We start from the raw sequence: 19,489 nt of genomic DNA on the forward strand, positions 1-19,489 counted from the left end.
GAAGAATCCGCATGCTTAAAGCAGCTTAAGCTTTGTAAGATAAAATGATGAGGAAGCAATGTGCAAGTTTTTTCCCCTTTATCCGCCTCTCTATTGGTAGATTATACATATTTTCATATGAGATTTTTTAGCACTTATCGTCCGTCAATATTGGTTCTTTGCGTGATGGAAAGGTTAAACATTTACTTCATTTCGTGCGACTTAGTTGCTATGCAGAATTAAATCGCGCGAGATTTCGCTGTATTTAAAAGTTTAATCGAAGAAGAGAGGATGATGAGTTTAAAAAAAGTAAAAATATTTATTATTTCTTTTAAACGTATTATTGTGAATTGATAAAAACATTAAAAAGCAATAGTTATTTTTAAAACTATTATTAAAAATTTCAGAATTTTTATTAAAACTGTTTTTTCTTTTGAATAAGTTAAAATTTATTTTTGAAATTTATTTATACTGCATCTGATTCTCCGATCTATCATGGCAAAAGATATCTACTCTATTTCGTAAGAAGATCGTCATGCAAACACTTGCATCTCAGTAATTTCTGAAGTGGTAAACTTGCCTTGCCATATTGGCTGAAGTGCGCGCAATTTCCTACGAAACACTTCATTGTCGCTATAAACTTTAACGTCGTAACGGAGTTTGACGGTTCTACGTCTTTCAAAGTTTCCTGAGGCTTTTCGGCACGTCGCGTGCCAATGTCGACGTTGCGTATCAAACGCGCGATAGAAACTCCTACGGCGAAAATTGTTAGACGGTTTAATTACACCTGATTATTCTGCAAACATCGATTTTTAAATATGCAGGTGTTTCGATAACGTTTTATAATATAAATATCATCGCTTTCTGCCTTTCATTTTTTCACTCAAAAAAATGTCTTGCTGATATAGGTAGATTTCTAGGTGTCACAACAAAAATTTATCGCTATTTTTTGTATCTGTTAGAATATTGTCTGTTACATATAGAATTTATAGCAGCAATATTCTAATAATATCTTCTAGAAAATTTAGGTCCCATTGCCAAATGTTAATCACTGCATTGGATAAATATGAGTTTCGATACTACAGCTGGAACGATCTTTGTGAGAAATATAACTGCCAATTATAACTGCAGCATCGAAAAATTGAGAGAAATTGTTTAAAAGAGCTAGATAGATTGGGCGCGTTATACAAATATGTTAGATGTGGGGATTATATATTCATTTGTTTCTTGTCGCTAATTTTTTCTGTGTACCACAGTCAAACTTTATAACAAGTATGATTGGCCTTACATGGATAGGCGCCACAGAAAAACATTCTTTCTAATTTTCACAAACAGTTCAGATATAAATTCTGTCTCTGTCACTTAGATTGATTAAATGCGAAACATATGCGATATCACAGTATTTGCTAATCATTTATGTACCTCAGTTAATTTTGCGCACCCAGAAAATTTTTGCTGTAGTTGCAAAACCACTTTTTTGAGTGTAAAGCTTAAAATGCGAAATGTTTCGTTTTATCAACTCAACCGAGTATACTCGCTCCTCTTAATTTTATGGACCCACACAATCTTACGAAACGCCGTGCAAATTAAAAGGATGACTGCTCGAGCACGTGATTTTCTTGCTAATGAACCTAAATACGCATCGAACGTCACGCTAATTGTAAGAATGCGCGTTCGCACAAAAATCAACGACATTGCTAACTGAAAAATTACGCGCAACCGCTATAATATTTACGGAGCCGCGTTTGTCGTTGTCGCGGCTTGGAAGAGGGATGGAACGTGGGGGAATGAAGGGGTAGTCGGATAAGAGCCGGTCCGACCGGAGGACCGGCTATCTCGCCGCGAAGTAGACGGCAGACCAATTATGGCAGTGCGAAACTCGCGTTGTTGCACGTGCATACATAAAGGCGCATAAAGACGCGCGTATTATGATGCCCCGCCCGAACAAATAGCGGAATGTTAACCAATCTCGTTTTACACGGAGGCATTCACGCTTGAGTCGGTAAGCTCGTAGCCCGAAAACTATGCGTTTTATATAAATGTTTAATAAAAACACTTTTTTCCTCGTGTCTCTCTCGTGATATACTGCAAAATTAATCGGATGTCGACGTGGTTCATCAGCAACCATCATTATTCAATTACATTGTGAATTAATATATTTCCGGCGCCGATTTAATCTCTCTGATTTAGCACAAAATTTTATACCATCGGTGCGCGTAATATTTGTACAAAATACGCGCCATTGTATCTATACATTAATATATTAATAGGTTTAAGTACATTGTTCAACTGTTCATATGCTAAATATGAAGCGGATGAAAATGATAAATTTTATGAAGGAGCCTATAAAACGTGCTTCAATTCGTGACGTAATTTTTCGATATTCACGCCGGCAGCTTTCTCACGCGGATAAAGTCACGTAACGCATTCTTTATCGCGCGAATAAATTTCGTTTTTGCGAGAGCGTATTCGCATCGCGCGAAACGTAATAACATCTCAAAGCTCCTACGCCGTTGCGCAGATACGCGCGTACATTAGCATAAGCCCGGTATGCGAGATAGTTGAGCGTAGGCGTGCATAGATACGAGTGCGCGGGGCATAAAAGGGAGCAATAAGATTGGAAAGAAACGGCGATGGTGGAAAAAGAGACCGGGGACACCGACCAAAGGGACGTAAAAACAGCGTGACGGGGAAATAAGGGTGCATACGGGTGCATGGGCTACCTGATAAGATATGTGAAGCTATTTCTGTAGAATGTACACCGACGACAGGCGCGGATTACGAGCGATAAACCGATAAGGAGAATAACGCGTAGAGATCGGGCACTTTCTACTATCCTCGATCGTTCTGTTTGCAAAGAGTCGGTTTATATCAGTGTCTAGCACACTAATCCTTAGATCATCTTCTTTGACATTTGATAATTTATATATGCTTTATTTATTTATTTTTGCTTATTTAGATATTCGAGTTTATTTTTAGATATGCATTCACGATGACGTTTTGCCGCGTGTTTGATAAAGACAAAGAAAAGAAAGAGATGCACGAAGTGAAGCTCGTACGTCATTTTCGCGCATAAAGTGTCGCATTAAGATATTGTAATTCAAATGCACCAGGAACCGAAGTCACACAGTATTATATCCTCTCTCGTAAGTACTCGTTCTTGTAAAATATTGGCGCTTTCACTTTCGCTTTCACAGATTGCTTTATCTATAATTAAACTTTTTGGTTATCTCAATTTGAATGAAACGAATTTAATCCTGGTGACATAGACGTCGGGTTAAATCGACCCTCGGGCAATGTATGTAGTCAATAAAATGAATAGTATACGTACCGAGGCAGGTGATGGAATGGTCCGCGGGTGGTCGTAGAACGTTTCGCGCCCATGCCGCCCTCAAAACCTCGAGGGCGCAGGGCGGTCCGCTAACCATCAGCACACCCGGTGACACGTGGCCCTTGTACCTGAGCTGCCGTGTCGCATCCACCAGAGCCGCGTTCCACCAGCATTTGGAATTTGCTTCCAAGAAGCTCTGCAACATGTACAAAAATAACGTTCAACTTCAATTAACAAGATTTGCTGAAAATGTATAACGAGAAATTATCTTCTTTTTATTTTTCTTTTTTTCAAATTTTTGAAAGCCGATTATCGTTTTGAAAAAATCTCTCTGCTTTTTTATATTATCTATAATTATTTCAAATATTTCCGAGTTCATAAATTAATAGGAATTATGGCAGAAAAATATTCTTCGCGTTCCACGTTTATACGATTATGTAATAATCGTATTTTCCTCGTATTTTGTGTTACCAATAAAAAAAGCCGCTACACGTCGTACCACATAAAAGTCCATAAATTGCCCCCTAAAATATAGCGCGGTCGCTAAGTGTTTATCTCTCCGTGGAGCCTTATGGCGTTTCACCCTCGTCGTAATTCTGAGCGAAACGTAGTTCTACCCTCTACAGATGCTTCCTAGAACCCCCGCATAGATTCGCGTCACAGAATAAGCCGTGATAGGGTCGAGAGCCCCGGACAATCCTCATAAACGTACCGCCCTATAGAACTTTTCTCTGACCCTGTCTTCTTTCTTTTCTTTGTCCTGGCTAAACCATGAAATTAGTGCGGAGTACTGGAATCGATCGACACGGATCAGGGTGTGATTTATAACAGCCCTTGTTCGGACGATCGGCTTTTCGCAATTTTATTTTCAATATACTTATATATTTTCAATATATCTCATTAATAAAAATCTGACTAAATCGTATAATTTGCTAGCTCGCCGATTAAATTATTCGGTTAACGTAGGTGGAACAATGTAGGATAATGCGGAGGCATGCACGGACGCGATGATTAAGATCTCACAGTGGCGTCGATTCGAGTCGTTTCCCGATGGCATTTTCGTTCGAACGAAGAAACGGACGAAGAGAAACGAAATAGGATTGAAATATCGAGCTTAATTTAATTTTATGAAAAAAACACACAATGCATCCTGCGTGTGCATAAGGCAATTTTGCATCTAACGGTAGAATAAGAGCGTAGGATCTCCGGACTTTCACCAATTGGAAGTCGCCGTATAGCGGACCGTGTCGACGACGGAGTTACTGCCAAATGATGGAACCTCCGTCGTAAATTACATGTTCGCGATCGATCTGATCTGCCGCGAAAATGACCAGGCCTCATTTTGTGCCTGTGCAACGGAGCACAGCGCAAACATCCACCCTTGCCAAGGCTGCGCGTGTTCCGTATTTCGTCGTAAACATATATTCGTTACGCGGATCTCACTCTCCTGTCCATTCTCTATATATCGACCTTCCATGAAATAATTTCACGAAGCTTTCACGATAATATTTCACCAATCTGAGACATCGCTCGGCATTATGTAATGAGCGCACGGATTTTTTCAAATTTAGTCATAAAATATTTTCGTCCCAAGACGATTCCCATTTACTGAAACACTCGTAATGATGTCATTTAATGTCACGAGAAAGGCACTTCGATGCGATTACGAATTGAATGCTTTTATTCCCGAGATATACATTATAATCTCTCGCGCGAATAACGACAGATCGACTTTCGTAACCGTGCCGATTACGTCACGAACGCAGATTTTCGACGCTTCAACGCTCGCGGCGAGAAAGAAATTATAATAAAGGTGCAGCGCGCGCGCTGCGGCCGATTTATTAAATCGTTGGCAAGAGATGCGATTTTCAAGCGGGTGAAACTTTTTCGGTTACGTCAAACCGCGCGCTTCTTCTCGAGAGTTAGCGGGCGCGCGCGTTAGCCTCCACGTGGGAGCTGATTCTCGGTGTCGAATCAGCCAAGCGGACACGATCGATTTCACGAGATCACGAGACCTCCTACCGATCTCTTTCTCTTCGAGACACCTTCCACACAATCGAATTACTCTTTACGCTTTGTTTTTTCCGCTCGGCTGAACACGATGAACGGAGAAAAGCGCCACTTTAGCTATTTAAAAAAAAAATTGTGTCCACCTCTTTCGTAATCAGCTAAACTCTGTAAAAACATGCTGAATCGTTGACTCACGCTCTAATTGTATCGAAAACTCTTTTTAGATCTATCAATTTATTATTTGTACCATTTAAAAAAAAATATCAAGACAAAAATTTTATTTTTTATTTTATTTTATTTCATTTTTTTCTTTCATTATATTTCTTGTTGATATAAACCTGAAACGTCAACAAGAAAGTCGTGCTGATATCTAAAAATATCGCGTTGCGTCGCGGAATGTGCCGGGGTGGGCAACAGGATATGCTGATAAAGTAGACGCTCTTATTGTCCACGGGAGGATCTAACCGTGAGAGTGCGACAGTTCTGAGTTAACTATAATTAACGCTGAACTCAGCTACCATGTCTCCTGTATCCAACCTAGCGGCACGCCAGCTAACAGTGCGAAAAAGAGGGCTTTGATCGCTAAACGCAAATTGGCGTTACCGTATTGCAATATTCGTTATGTCTTGCGCAATAACATTCTTTCTGTCCCCCGCAAATATAATGAAATCTCATTCAATCTACGGAAATAATAACCGTTGCGCAAGTGACTTGTCTTTTTTTTAAGTTACATAAAGTAGTTGTAAAAAAATATAAAGAGATTGTAATGAAAGTTCAGGGAGTTACCGTAAGTTTCCTCATAATCGCGTATTAAATATATTCACAGAGCCATCCCTACGATTTTCTTGTATATTTAATCTCAATCTTGTATATATGATATTCCCCCTAAAACTGCCCAAAAGATCATAAGCTATATCGATTACTCGAGGGGAACAGTAGAACAACTGTTGGATATCGCCGAGGGTGAATATTTGAGAAACTCGTATAATCGCGATAAAGAAAAGATGGCATGGGATTCGAAATCAGATTGATAGGAATTGTGATTTCTTCAACTACACATTGAGATAATATTCGAAAAAAAAAAAAAAAAATTGGAAAATGCTTTGCGACAGCGATCATTCTTTTCCGTTGCGCTATTTTACACTTTTTCGCGATTTAAAATAGAATATGACATTCGCACTTTTTGAAAGGGAGGGTGGGAGAGGGAGGAAGGAAATAAATTACGGCAAGATGTAGAAGGTGCGGAACGGACCTCGATTGCTAATCGGCGACGCGGTGCTCGGCGCACGTAATGTACGTATTGCGATTTCCGTGCCGGCAATGAACTTGCGGCAATACGGTCTATAGGGTGTTGTACGGTCGTTGGCTGCCCGTTAATTATTATGCAATATACTCCGCCGTGCGCTTTCGCGCCGCGCGTATACGCTTATCCTTTTAAAGCCCTAACTTGAGACGCCGCGCGCACGAACGTGAGCGGTTAACGGAGTCGAACGAAATATAACAGAAACTTATTGCCAGCGTCATTCGCTCCGCGATATTATTGCGCCGCGTTGACCTCCCCTTTATCGATCTATCAAAATCTTTATTATACCAGCATCGAGAATATTTCACATAACCCGTTAGTATTTATTTATAGTCCAAGTTATCAAAATATATATTTTATCCATATAATATTCTATTCATATCATAAAGTAATTTTAATTGGTTTGTAGGAACGGGAGTAAAATTAAGATAAATGCCATATTTCTTTTACGAGACGCCGTGTTTTCAAAGAAAATTTTTATACAAGACGTTTAGTTCTTTTAAAAATTGTTTCGGAATTGATCTATTTATCAGCCATTATTGGACGACAGGCATCAAGGCGTTCGCTCGCGTCGTCTCGAATTTTAATCAGCAACCCCCTATAGCCCTGTGTGGATACGCAGACTGCAAGCATAAATCACGATAATATAATTTATATGCTAATATCGCGAGTGCGTTCTCGCACGAATAGTACGTTGGGCAGGAGACGCGGGGATCTCTCTTTCTAACTGGATGTAGTTACATATCCAGACATCGACACATAGGCGTCGCCCCTCATTCTGGTTTACGTGTCAATATAGTGAGATATTTTGCAGAAGAAAAATATAAAATTGTTTTGACAAACCGAGCCAAAAAACATAATCTCCTAAACTAAGTTATATCTCTCGTCATAGAAAAGAAAAATTGATTAAAAAATAAAATTATTAAAATTTCTATTCTTTGTTATGATAATAATATATAATAATCGTAATTTTTTTTTTCATCAAGATAAATAAATATTATATTTCCGCAGGACTAACTTCCATTATATCTCAAAGAAACCCTCTGCTGATGCAAAATAAGAATTTGTAAGAAAATAAATTATTCAGAGTCGGCAACATTTGCGAAAGGATCTTTAGATGTTAGATATAAATAGCACTGCGACATTGTATATCTTTAACTGACGCCTGTAATACCGCCGGTATCTACATATCGTAAAGCGGAGAATAAGCTCCGGCATTCTATGTCATCGTTAATCTGAGACTCGCAGACGAGGAGCGCGCGACAAGAAGGAGGATAGATACAGGAGGCGTCCCTCTTTCTCGCCCATTTTTTTGCAATTAAATCGGCAAACAAATAGACAATCACGCGCGAATCGCTTCGAGACGAATGGGCATCCCGGGGATAAACGAGTTCTCGCACGGGAGATAAAAGTCGGACTGGCTCGCGATATACGCCGCATGGCGCTGATTTACGAAGTCGACAACGATGAGAACAACGACGACCGATTCTGTTTTCTACATGAGGGAGAAAGAGAGACAATCGGCGAAAATTTGGATGAACGGAAGTACCCGAGAAAGAGAAAGAGGCAGAATCTTGGCCGAACTCTCTAACATTGAGCTCCCGGTTTGAAAGATATACATTTGACTTTATTGTTCTTTTCGTGATGCCGTGCACTAGTTACGTTCTGGGTGCCGTTGCCCGGTCCCCGTCGACCGGCTATTACGCTTCGACGATATTCGCGATTCGATCGTATAATCGAGCCAAGTCCCGCCCGTATATGATTTTTCTTTTAAAGTTTAAATCGATTTATCTGAAACGCGAACGATTCATGATACAACTCTGTAATTACTCAGATTTTTTAAAAATTATTCTCCGTTTAAAGATTAAGACGAATTATCGTAATATATTCAAATCACATCAGTTTAGATACTTCAGTTTTATCATACACGAGAACTGTTACATCCTCACGAGATAACTGATATTTTTATAATAAAATCGATCCGCGAACATGTAATATAAAAGAGCGAAGAGACTAATGCGCACAGACGGCGGTTGTAGCCGCAGTCGAGAGTAGCTAGACGTGGTGTTTTTTGTGACTTGGCGTGCTCGTGACGGAAATCGCCACGCGGATGGAAAGTGTCCGCCAGATCGTTGGCTGCGTCGACCATCCCCGGGGCAATGCGCGATCGGTGTATCGTAATAACAGTGATTTAAAAACGTCACAACGAGCGCGGCGACGACCGGCAAATACACTCATCCGCGAGAGGAAGCGTAAAGTGCCTTTTCTCGAATGCAGACCGCGTGCACCGTCTGAGAGGCCCCGATAAATCTTGCAAACATAAACTTTGCGGATCAAAAAGCCGCGTCGAACACAATGCCCTATTATTTAGTAACCTGAGATTTGCTACACGGTAATAGATCCTTCGTACTGTCGCTCCTTCGTCATTGTCGCTTCTCTACCGTACAAGAAAAGACGAAAATAATATCTCGATTCGTATCACTATCACAATCTTATTAATTCACACGGTGCAAAAATTTATAATCTCTGCCGGTTTGTTTTGTCAATTGTTAGCTTATTGGTCATTTTTGTTGATAAGAATTTTGCTGATGCAGAATTTCATTTGATGTGTCTCTCTGATAAGATGCATCGATCGAATATAAAGCTCGGATACAACATTCTAAACAACGTGTACCGCGATATCGATGCGATCAGCGCACTGCACACGGGGATGCTTTTACGACGATCGCTCCGTTGAAAAGCGATCGTATCTTCGTTGATCGATTATTATCCACCGACATCGATAAAGCGGTCAGTACATGACGCGAAATCATGCGGAACCACAATAGCAATGGAACATACATGGTACGATTTCTGCACTAACATCTAATTGACTTAACAATTATAGAATGTCTATCTAATTCACTCTGCGACCTCGAGAGATTATATCTCCTCTCATACGAACGTTCGATTTCCTGCTTTTATACATATACACAGTGTCTTCCTCGATTCTTCCTCGTACATTACATCATTTATCAGTTTATTCTTCTTACATATTTATCTCTAACAAAAGTATCGAAACGCACACTTAATTCTTTTTAATTTAAAAATTCTTTTAGACTTTTAAATTTGCTGTCAGTAAGATATTTGAAGGTTTGAGCCAAGAATATTGGCATGAATGATCTTTCCTCGAGAGTAAGTCATCGCTCAAGAATCCAAAAGAATGCTATTCTTGCATATTCAACGATTCAGCACCCCCGTTTTATCACCGTCATCGAGGTTCTTTATTATTAACTTTGGAAGCGAGAAGCACGCTCGTTGACTTTTCCGCAAGGGTACTTCTTCGTCGAGTACGTACTCGTTAAAAAGTGAGAGCACTTCGTTATTGCGAACAGTCACGTTCCACTTTTATTTCTTCACCAATAATCTTTGTCTATTTCTCGCGTGATCGTATACAAAGGCATGAAAAAATTAATATTTCGAAAATAATTTATCTAAACGCGTATTTATAATTTATTATTTGATTTAAAAAAAAAACAATATATTTTTTTACATTAGAATTCATCAATTTAATTTATAAAAAATATTATATTTTATCATGGTAAAATTGTATAAAAGGTAAGACACCTCCGATTTAATCGCCATTTAAATATGTTATAGCGGAGGTTTTTCTAAGTAATTCCCCGCAAGAAATAAGTGGGGGACGGCATTGATTTAGGACTTTAGGAGATATAACAAATTGACCGTTTTAATGCTTTTTCTCAGGTATTATAAAATAATATTAGGAAAAGTAAAGTTTGTGTACGTTGTATTTGTTGTAGAGAGCAGACGAAAAAGTGTTTGTTTACATTTACGGAATAGGTACACAGTCGTGGATATTTTGTCAATAATGTGTTTCACCTATTTCTCGCAGTTCGTTAACAGCTTTCAACATGCGACTACATGAATTTTTCTAAGTCTTGTTGAAGGTAGGAATAAGTTAATAATAAATTTGTATACCTATCCTCTTATTTTATAATAGAAAAATCATTAAAACTATGAAACTTTAATTTGTTATATCTCCTAAACTAATGCCGTCCCCCACAAATGTCTTGCGGGGAATTACTCAAAAGAATCTCCTCTACAACATATTTAAGTAGCAATAAAATCGGAGTTACCTTTTATGCGGTTTTATCTTTATCACTTATTACAAATATAGTATGATTATATTATTTATTTATTTATTATTATTAATATTTTTATTTTTACCTCATAACGATGCATAGCTCATAATAATACTGCCTATATCGAAATGCTTCAATCTCGTAAATGCAGGCTATATATCGGCCGAAGGATTAATACAATTTTCCAAGCCAGACAATAGACCGCTGTTGAATATTCAGCGGTTACACGTTACGCATTGGTGGCGATAAATTCTATACGAGCCGGATTACGACGCGCACGGCGCCGCCGTCGTTGTGCGGCGGCACATCTCTCGTTTTGCCGTCGTTCGTTTTATCCGCGGAAAAAATTCTGGATGTAAAACGAAAAATTTATTGCCGAAGAGAGTCGCGGACAACGTCGGCGCAACGCCAGCCGCGAGAACGAGCTTCCGCCGTTTAACCTGCCGCTCCTCGATTATGCTTACTTTTGCGAAATTGCTCGTAATTCACATTGTCTCATTGTGGTGTAACGGTGCGGGCAATCAACGTCCGCTTTACCGTAAAGGACCCGCGCGTCGACACAGGAGGAAGGAACAAAACAAAAGACACGAAGAAAGACGCGAAGTCTCGACGCCGACACACGTCGCGTTTTCTTTTTCCGTTCCGACGTTCCGTTTCCGCAAAACTTTTCCGGCGCCAATGATCTCCGGAGCAAAAAGAAGCTCACCGCGGAAATGTCAAACACGCGTACCGTTTATTGACGAAAATTAAAAAAAAGCTCAAACTCGCATGGCGACGCGATAGAAAAATATCGACAGTATAAACAAAGATATAAATAAAACAAAGATAACATGACTCACTTGAAACAGATTGTAGCCTTTGTCGTACATCCACATCTCGTCGGCTGGATGTTCCTTTGGACTTTCCCGTTGACTGGCGTTTGCGATATGAGGAGGTGGACCTCTGGTCAATTGAATCGCCAGGGACCTTTGCAAAAGCAAGAGGCATCGGGAGGTCCCGGGCCCTCCGGGACCCGTTCCATCTCCTAAGATCGAGGCCATTACGAGGGCCCACCACTAATGACGTCGATGATACGGCGGTGGCATTGTAAAATCTGTAACATGAAAAAAAAGTACATTGAACAATTTTTGCTTAGAAATTATATATAAATTTTATTAAAGAGATACAAATTAAAATAATAATATATGTTAAAAATTAAATAATATATTAAATAAATTATATATATCTCCAATTAATTCTGTTTCAAACTAATAAATTTTATATAACAAATCGAAGAAGGCAAGAAATAAGTAATGAAATTAATTGCTTATAAAAAAATATTAAAAATTAAACGCGAGCGATACTAGCAAAAGGATTTGTTCCATAAAATTACGTATAAAGACGCCCAGACGATCTTATGTTATGTAACCGAAAACTGTAGATACGTTCGATAACAGAGGACTGCGAATGACCTGCAATTTTACGCAACGGAGACCTCCATCTCTCCTAACGCGCTTTGCCATCTTACATCCAATTATTCTTATCGTCGTACCATGGAGAGAGATAAAGCGGAGGCGAGTTCATCGCACTATTATACGAGTTCACGAAAGTTGCAGACGACGTGAGAGACTGCACAAAACTATCTTTCTCTCTTTCACACACACACACACGATAAGTCCGTGACGGATACAGCTCCTTTATTGAGCGTGCGTTGCGGGAAACCTCGCTCGCAGGATCTAAGATTAAAGAGAGAGAGAAAGAGAGAAAGAGAGATTCTTGACTTATTAAAAATTTTTATTTGGTTGACTTAGTTTGTTCAAACGTAAATTATGTAAATTTATATTGGTATTAAAAATTTCATCTAGTCCAGAAAATCGATTTTCTTGGTTTAATATTCACACATGAAAAAGGAATATTTTATATTTCTCTAAAAACCCTAGCGCTTAGAAATATACAAGGATTGTTGGCAAGGATAGGTGAAAAAACCTGCAACTCTTCATCTTCTAAAAGCCAGAAGGCAACATCACGTATCCCTATATATTGTATCAACGCCTCCCATCTTGGACATCTAATTGATTTAGCCGCCCATCAGAAGGGTGGAACGCCCTTATTCGCGAAAATCCACGTGGCACTATAGCTCATGAGAGATGAGAGACGAAGCGTCGAGTAATAAGAAAAGGGATGGTCGTCATCGCGCCCTGCATTATCGCGGCTCTTTCTCTGGAACCGAGCTTAGAGGCAGAAGATTGCTTCATCGATTCGACCGTTCATATACACGCGAATTCGATCTGACCTTAATTGCCGCAAGACCTCGAGCGGTCATCAAATGTACCGCAGCATATCCGGTATAAGAAAGAAAAACTGTACAGTTTTTTTTTTTTTTTTTTTTTTTTTTTTAAGTTAAAACTATGTAAAATATAAAACCAAGCATAAACTAATTTTTTTCAAATTATATAATTTATTAAAATTTTCTTTAGAAAACTAATAAAAAATATATAAAAGAATATTTCCCTTTTTATGATAAAATCAAATTTAATCAGATATGTATACAAGAAATTTTATTATATCGCGTAATTTAGTTAATGGATTATTATTATTATTTTATGTTCCACTGACTTATTTTGCAATGAGGATGAATGCTGTTTTTTATTGGAAAATCATATATATTACAGTTAATAATAGCTAAAGTTTACTTCCTGACACGAATAGATATTTGATAAGATACTTTGTGATGCGTAACGAGCGTACGGGATACGCTGATGTACCGCAACTATCGCATTATTTTTTAATCGTAAGATAATTGGATAGTTAGTGGTACACACTTTCTGTCTACGTATAATAGACGACATTGAATAATTCCCTGTGAAATAGCAACCTCTCTCACGCGATCGCGTCGCACTGATGATATCCCGCGGGTGTATATCGAGAAAAAAGGATTCGCGCGGATAAAGAGAGGGAGAGGGAGGGGGAGAGAGATGAAGAGAGAAAAGAATAAGATTTAATAGGATCTAATCTTTCCCGTGTTCGCGTTGTCTATCGTGCCATCCGCTCTTTCAGCGCGACTGTCTAGCGTATTTTTATCCGGTATATCTCGGAGTATCTCATTCTCACCGATACAATGGGGCAATTTTCTCATCGCGTACTTGGCAAATAGTTTATTCTGCTTATCCGGACAAAGAACCGATTTCGATGCAAAAGAAATTATTCCAAAACGAGACGGAATTCGAGAGAAATAGAGAAGGGGAAGGAAGAAAGGATCTATCTCGCGCGAATGTTTCGCGAGCTATTATAAGCCTTCTCTCACCCTGCCGGATCGAATCTCGATTTCACCTTGTACCAGTTCGCCGAGCGGAAGGTGTTCGACCGTGCCGCATCGCGGAAAAAGGACTTCCTGCCGCATGATTCATTCGCCGCGCGCGACTCGTCGCCGGAGCGCTCGCACGACGGTTCTCATTAATGTCTCGCCGATTGTAGCTGCGCCCGCGCCCGCGCCGCGCCGATGCACGCCGGTGCATCCCTGAACCTGAGCATCTGCAGCCGCAGCCGTCAATCGAATCGCGCATGGGACACGATGACAAGTAATTAACGCTCTCGCCATTAATTTTCCTCTCCGCGCTTTTCCGCGCCGCTGGAAAGCGGAAGGTTTCTCTTCGATTCCTCATAACATACGAGTCACGAAAGCGACCTGGATTCTTCGATCTCGTCTATTATAATTATAATGATAATAATCAGATGCCTCCTCATCGGGAAATAGGAGGAATGCGTTAACAATTCTTCCCGTGATCGATCGCGATACGATCGCTCGTGGAGACGGAGGTAATTCACCGCGCGAGATTAACACATTTACAAAATATACAAATCTCTACGTGAAACGGTGGATATTATAGCCCAATTACGCGCTTCGTAAGCCACAAGTAAAATTATTACGTTCAGTTAAACCGAACCACCTACGTTCAATACTGGAAGATAATACGTACCAATCACATTCCATTCTAATGTCACTTTACAAATCTGGAATGTTCATCTATATTTAGAATTCTCTATATCGGATATAATGTCTTGCATTTTTTTTTTTAAGTACCTTATATAACCCCACGTCGTTTTATTAACTTGCTCCTTCTGAAATAGCCGCGTCATTAATTCCCTGCTAGACAACTTGTCCGACAATTTGTCGAAGCGCAAAATATCGTCGAAACAAAATCTCTCCGCCGTCTTTCTCCTTGAGACTTTTTGCGTTTTTTTTTTTTTTTTCGGTGTACGATATACCACTTCGAAGAATATCCGCTAGGCCGTAGGGGGTTGTTAAGAAAACAAACTTTCATATACGATGAGCAAATTCATCCTTTACGTAGACATTGTACGATCCTTTGATGTATCGTCGATCTTCTCGACGGCGAAGACCAACCGCGTACCCCGGACTCAAGTGTGTCTAGAAAGTACTTCTCGGGCGGACCATTCTTGTAAAACGTGTAACGGGAACGATTAAACAACGTCTCGGCCTAATGGAAGTCCAAATAAAGACAAATCTTCGTCCGTGCCGCCGTTGATCTTGCTCGAGATGGCCATTGAGATCTCAACGAGCGTTATCAATGACTACATCGCGACTTACTGCAAGTCTCAGGGTATAATAAATTTTTACATCGACGATGAGAACGTAAATAGAAAGTTTCGATCGGTCCTCATTCTCGTTTGACGTTGTTGCAGGCTTGTCATTAATGTCTGAGATTTTTTTTTTTTATATTATAATGTGACTAAAAAGATATGAATATTATTATAAGTCTCTGGGAATAATTATTGCTGAGAAACGAGAGCGAATCATCGTCTTGGCACAAAAGACAGGTTCAAAAATATCTAGTGAAAAGATAAAAATTTACTTCAAGTTATACCACGATTCACGTTTCGATGATTCTGGGAGGAAAAAAAGTTGCGTGACTCTCGCTTCGCGCGACCAACATAGCTCAACGCGCGCGTAATAGGATATATCAAGAAACTCAAGATGCGAAATTACCACACACGCCAGGTTTCCATTTAAGAATCACATAATTGTATCCTCTAGATTCCGGGCTTAATTAGCATTACGCAGAGAATTCTATCGAGAGACCTGCCGTATTACCATTATATGCGCCGAATCATTTCATACCGAACGGACACTAGAATGCGTGCACTTGTTTTGTAACACGATTTAAGTTGCTCGTGATGCGAAAGATAAAGCAGGCAAAAGTAATATATAAAAATTTAAATTAATTAATTAATCAATTAATAATTAAATTATAATAATTTTAATGTGAATCTATTACCAATCCGGTCGGATATGTATATCTAATCTTTCTAAACGAGACTCTCTACGGGGAAAAACGACCGTCTTCCTCATGGCATATATTATGCTGAGGAGGTCAAGAGTATATTCTAATGTATCAGCCATGTATCCCGAAGACCCGGTTCTCACGCCTTCACCTCCGGAACATCGCGGCAAAATGGAAAAATCGGAGGATACAAGCGGACGATGTTACGCGTCGTGAAAAATCGTAGAAAATATCGGCAAGCGCTGTCGTCTTACTTACGTTTTACTCGTTTTAAGATAGACTCTCGCGTTCGTATTGACAGGTGAAAAATCGTACCGAGAACTACTCACGATATCCCGCGATTCCTCTCTCTCTCTCTCTCTCTGAGAATGACAAGCAACGGTAAAGGATGCGGACACGCGGGCGACGCCGAACGGACAGGCACAGCTTGAAGGATGTCAATTGCGAGCGCGCGGATAATGCGCCGTACGTGAACATTATTGAAATAACGACGGAGAGAAAGGCTTGGTGGCACCAAGTGTTGTCGCACACCAATCAGCTAGAACTCCGATCCAGCCGGGAGAATATCGGCATCGATATTGCCGCGATTAAGTCAAACGATTCTTAACGACACGCGGACTACCGCATCTTGCGGAAATCATTTCTGTCGAAGAAGCACGCACTCCGGAACAAGGAGCACGTAGGAGAGCGATTACGTTTGATATCCAAGTTGCTGGTATCGTTAATATTATCCCGTATCACTGACACATATGCTATTAGAAAGTTTTAAAACGTATCTTTCGATTCTTTTCCCTTCCAATCTTTCGAAAATATACAAAGAGACAAATAGATTTTCCCAAAAGCTATTGTATAATATTTTAATATATTTATAATTTATATATTAAATAATTAAGTTAATATAATATTCTTACGCAGCAAGAGATTAATTTGTTAATTTTTATTTTATTTTGATTTTTATTCTAACAAATAAATTTCTCTTCTCCTGTAAGAATATTATCAATTTAATTATTTAATACATAAATTATATATAAAAAAAAGTATCTTCTCTATTATTGAAAAAATCATAATGATGTAATGAATCGAACTTTTATTAGATATTATCAGTTTCCTTAATTGGGAATTTTGTGACAAAATGTATTATTCATATACATATATGAATATGTAGATTTCACATTCTTGAACCGGAAATGCGATAGCTCTAGGACATCCTGTTTTCAGTAATATTGGCGCAGCTTGGAACATTTCCAATTTTAAATAAATGTTTATTGGTCGCAATAAAAGCGATTTCTCGAGTAGCGTTGCCGGTTAATAAATAACCCTCATTCCATCGAATAATAATGTCGAGCGATGATGATGAGCTTTTTCTCTCGCGCGCGATTTTCCGAGAGATGGAAAACATCACTGTGGAAAATCAAGTTTCGTAACGTGTTAACGAGCAACGAACATAAAGCAAGAAACGCGAGCGAGAGGTGACAAGGATACGGCTGCGCGACTAAAGGATGTCAACCGCACTCAAGTGTGACTCGTACCGGTTCGCGACGAAGGTGATTCAACTTGGTAGGATAAATTATACCGGACGTAAGGACGGTTGGAGTCCTTGGGATGGCGTAACTTTTCGCGGTTAAAGAATCCCGCGGCGAATAATGACCGCGTCGACGGAATCGCGATAATAATTCCGTTAATAGGATTCATCGTCATAGAGAATATAATGCAAACGCATAACCCCATGAAAATGCCATGAAAATAAAAGTTATGCGTAAGATTTTATGGAAATATAGAATATACTTAGGAACGCTATTTATTTTATACCATATAGTTTTCGTATTCGAGTATAATTATTTAAAGAAAAATCATACACACACTCTCTGTAAAGGACCGATATCTCCGCGATAATAAAATTGTTTAGTGATATATGCACATACCACACATGCACTGTAAAAAAAAAAAAAAAAAAAATAAAGAATATAAAAAGACGCTTCACTGCTTTTGATGCAGAAACATATCTTATTCATCTTGAGCTATACAAGATACGAATCGCGTGTGTGCACGTGCAATTTTACGTATGCTCGAGCACGCGCTATTTGCGCGCGTGCAAACACAAGCAGCAGCAATATATATAATTTATATCGTAATTTAATCCAGGACAGCAGTTAACGCTCCGTTGTAATAGATAAGATGGTTAATTCGTTGAATAGCCAGTCCCATAATTGCGAAACATCGATCCGCGAAACTTTCACGCGAATGGTGGTCTCTAAGTAGCATATGTATGTACAAGCTTCGCGCTTTCCTATCGGTTTAATACGTATCGATCATGCTATTGCATATATATTACATCAAGCGCGAAATTAGACGCGCCGATGCGTTACTAAAAAAATGCGGGAATATGTTAAATGAACATACAAATCCACTGCGAAAGTTTTATTTTATTACAGATAAAAAGCGGTGTTTATTTCAAGAATAATTAATAATAACCGATATTCGTTTAATAATAAATCAATAGTTAATTTAATAATTTATGTGTCTATGTATTTTTGTGTCGCAATGTGAACATCTGTTAATTAATTTAAACTTAGGAGAAAGTGAGAATCGCGCGCACGTTATAATGAAGCTGTAATTTCGCGTAATAATTCGTCCGAAGGTAGCGTGTCACGGAAACGTTACTTTCCATCGAATCTCTCGAAGATGCAGCAGAATCATTCCCGATAGGCCCGACTTGATACCCCAAGGCGTAAAACAATTACTTTGCAAGACTACCGGAAACCTTAAAGCAACCACACGCGAACGATCGAATCGTACCGATCATTAACTGACACTGTATATTATGAGAGACATTCCGCGACGAAGAAAGTATGTATTCTTGCAAGAACGACTTTTACGGAGACATATCATGACGAGAAATCTTTAAAAGAATTGAAGATCGTGCAAGGACGCGTACTCACATATATTATTAACGACAGAAGCGCGCATAGTACATCGTACGTACGATCGTTCCCAGAGCTTCTCTTTCTATCTGTAATAACGACCCGGCAATGCATGCTTAATTGTTGGCACGTGGGTCATTATCAGCGATTCCTAGAAACACACACACACATTATCATGAAGATTTCATGATATGCGCTTGTGTCATAAAACATTAATTTTCGCATATATAAAAACATATATGAGAGCTATTAAAATGATTAAATAACTATAAAATAAATTAATTCAGAAAATCAAAAGAGAGAATAAACAAGAAAGAAAATTAATTAAAATAAATATATTTTATTTAATATTTTAAAATAAAATGCCTATATACAGGGTGCTCCCGTTAAATGGCCAAACTTGAAATATGAATGTAGAACTTCAAAACCGAAAAAAAAATTTCCTCTGGAAGTATGCTCGCAAACGCTTCGTTCAAGAGATATTGACTTGTTAAGTTTAGAACTATAACAATGAATAATAT

The 19,489-nt window shown here is 38.9% G+C and overlaps 1 protein-coding gene across 2 annotated transcripts in view; it reads right to left on the minus strand.

Annotated features, from left to right (window-relative positions):
* LOC115243126 (storkhead-box protein 2) overlaps window positions 1-19,489 on the minus strand; it is a 77,897-nt gene that overhangs the window by 29,382 nt on the left and 29,026 nt on the right. For both annotated transcript variants that reach the window (XM_029819864.1, XM_029819863.1), the window contains exons 2-3: window positions 11,605-11,858; window positions 3,311-3,506 (exon numbers count right to left, since the gene is read on the minus strand). In XM_029819864.1, the coding sequence (XP_029675724.1) occupies window positions 3,311-3,506; window positions 11,605-11,805 (397 nt within the window). In that variant the 5' untranslated portion in view covers window positions 11,806-11,858. The remainder of the gene's footprint in view (window positions 1-3,310; window positions 3,507-11,604; window positions 11,859-19,489) is intronic.

The sequence above is a fragment of the Formica exsecta genome, unplaced genomic scaffold, assembly GCF_003651465.1.
Source record: "Formica exsecta isolate Colony F162 unplaced genomic scaffold, ASM365146v1 scaffold690, whole genome shotgun sequence".
Classification (NCBI taxonomy): domain Eukaryota; kingdom Metazoa; phylum Arthropoda; class Insecta; order Hymenoptera; family Formicidae; genus Formica; species Formica exsecta.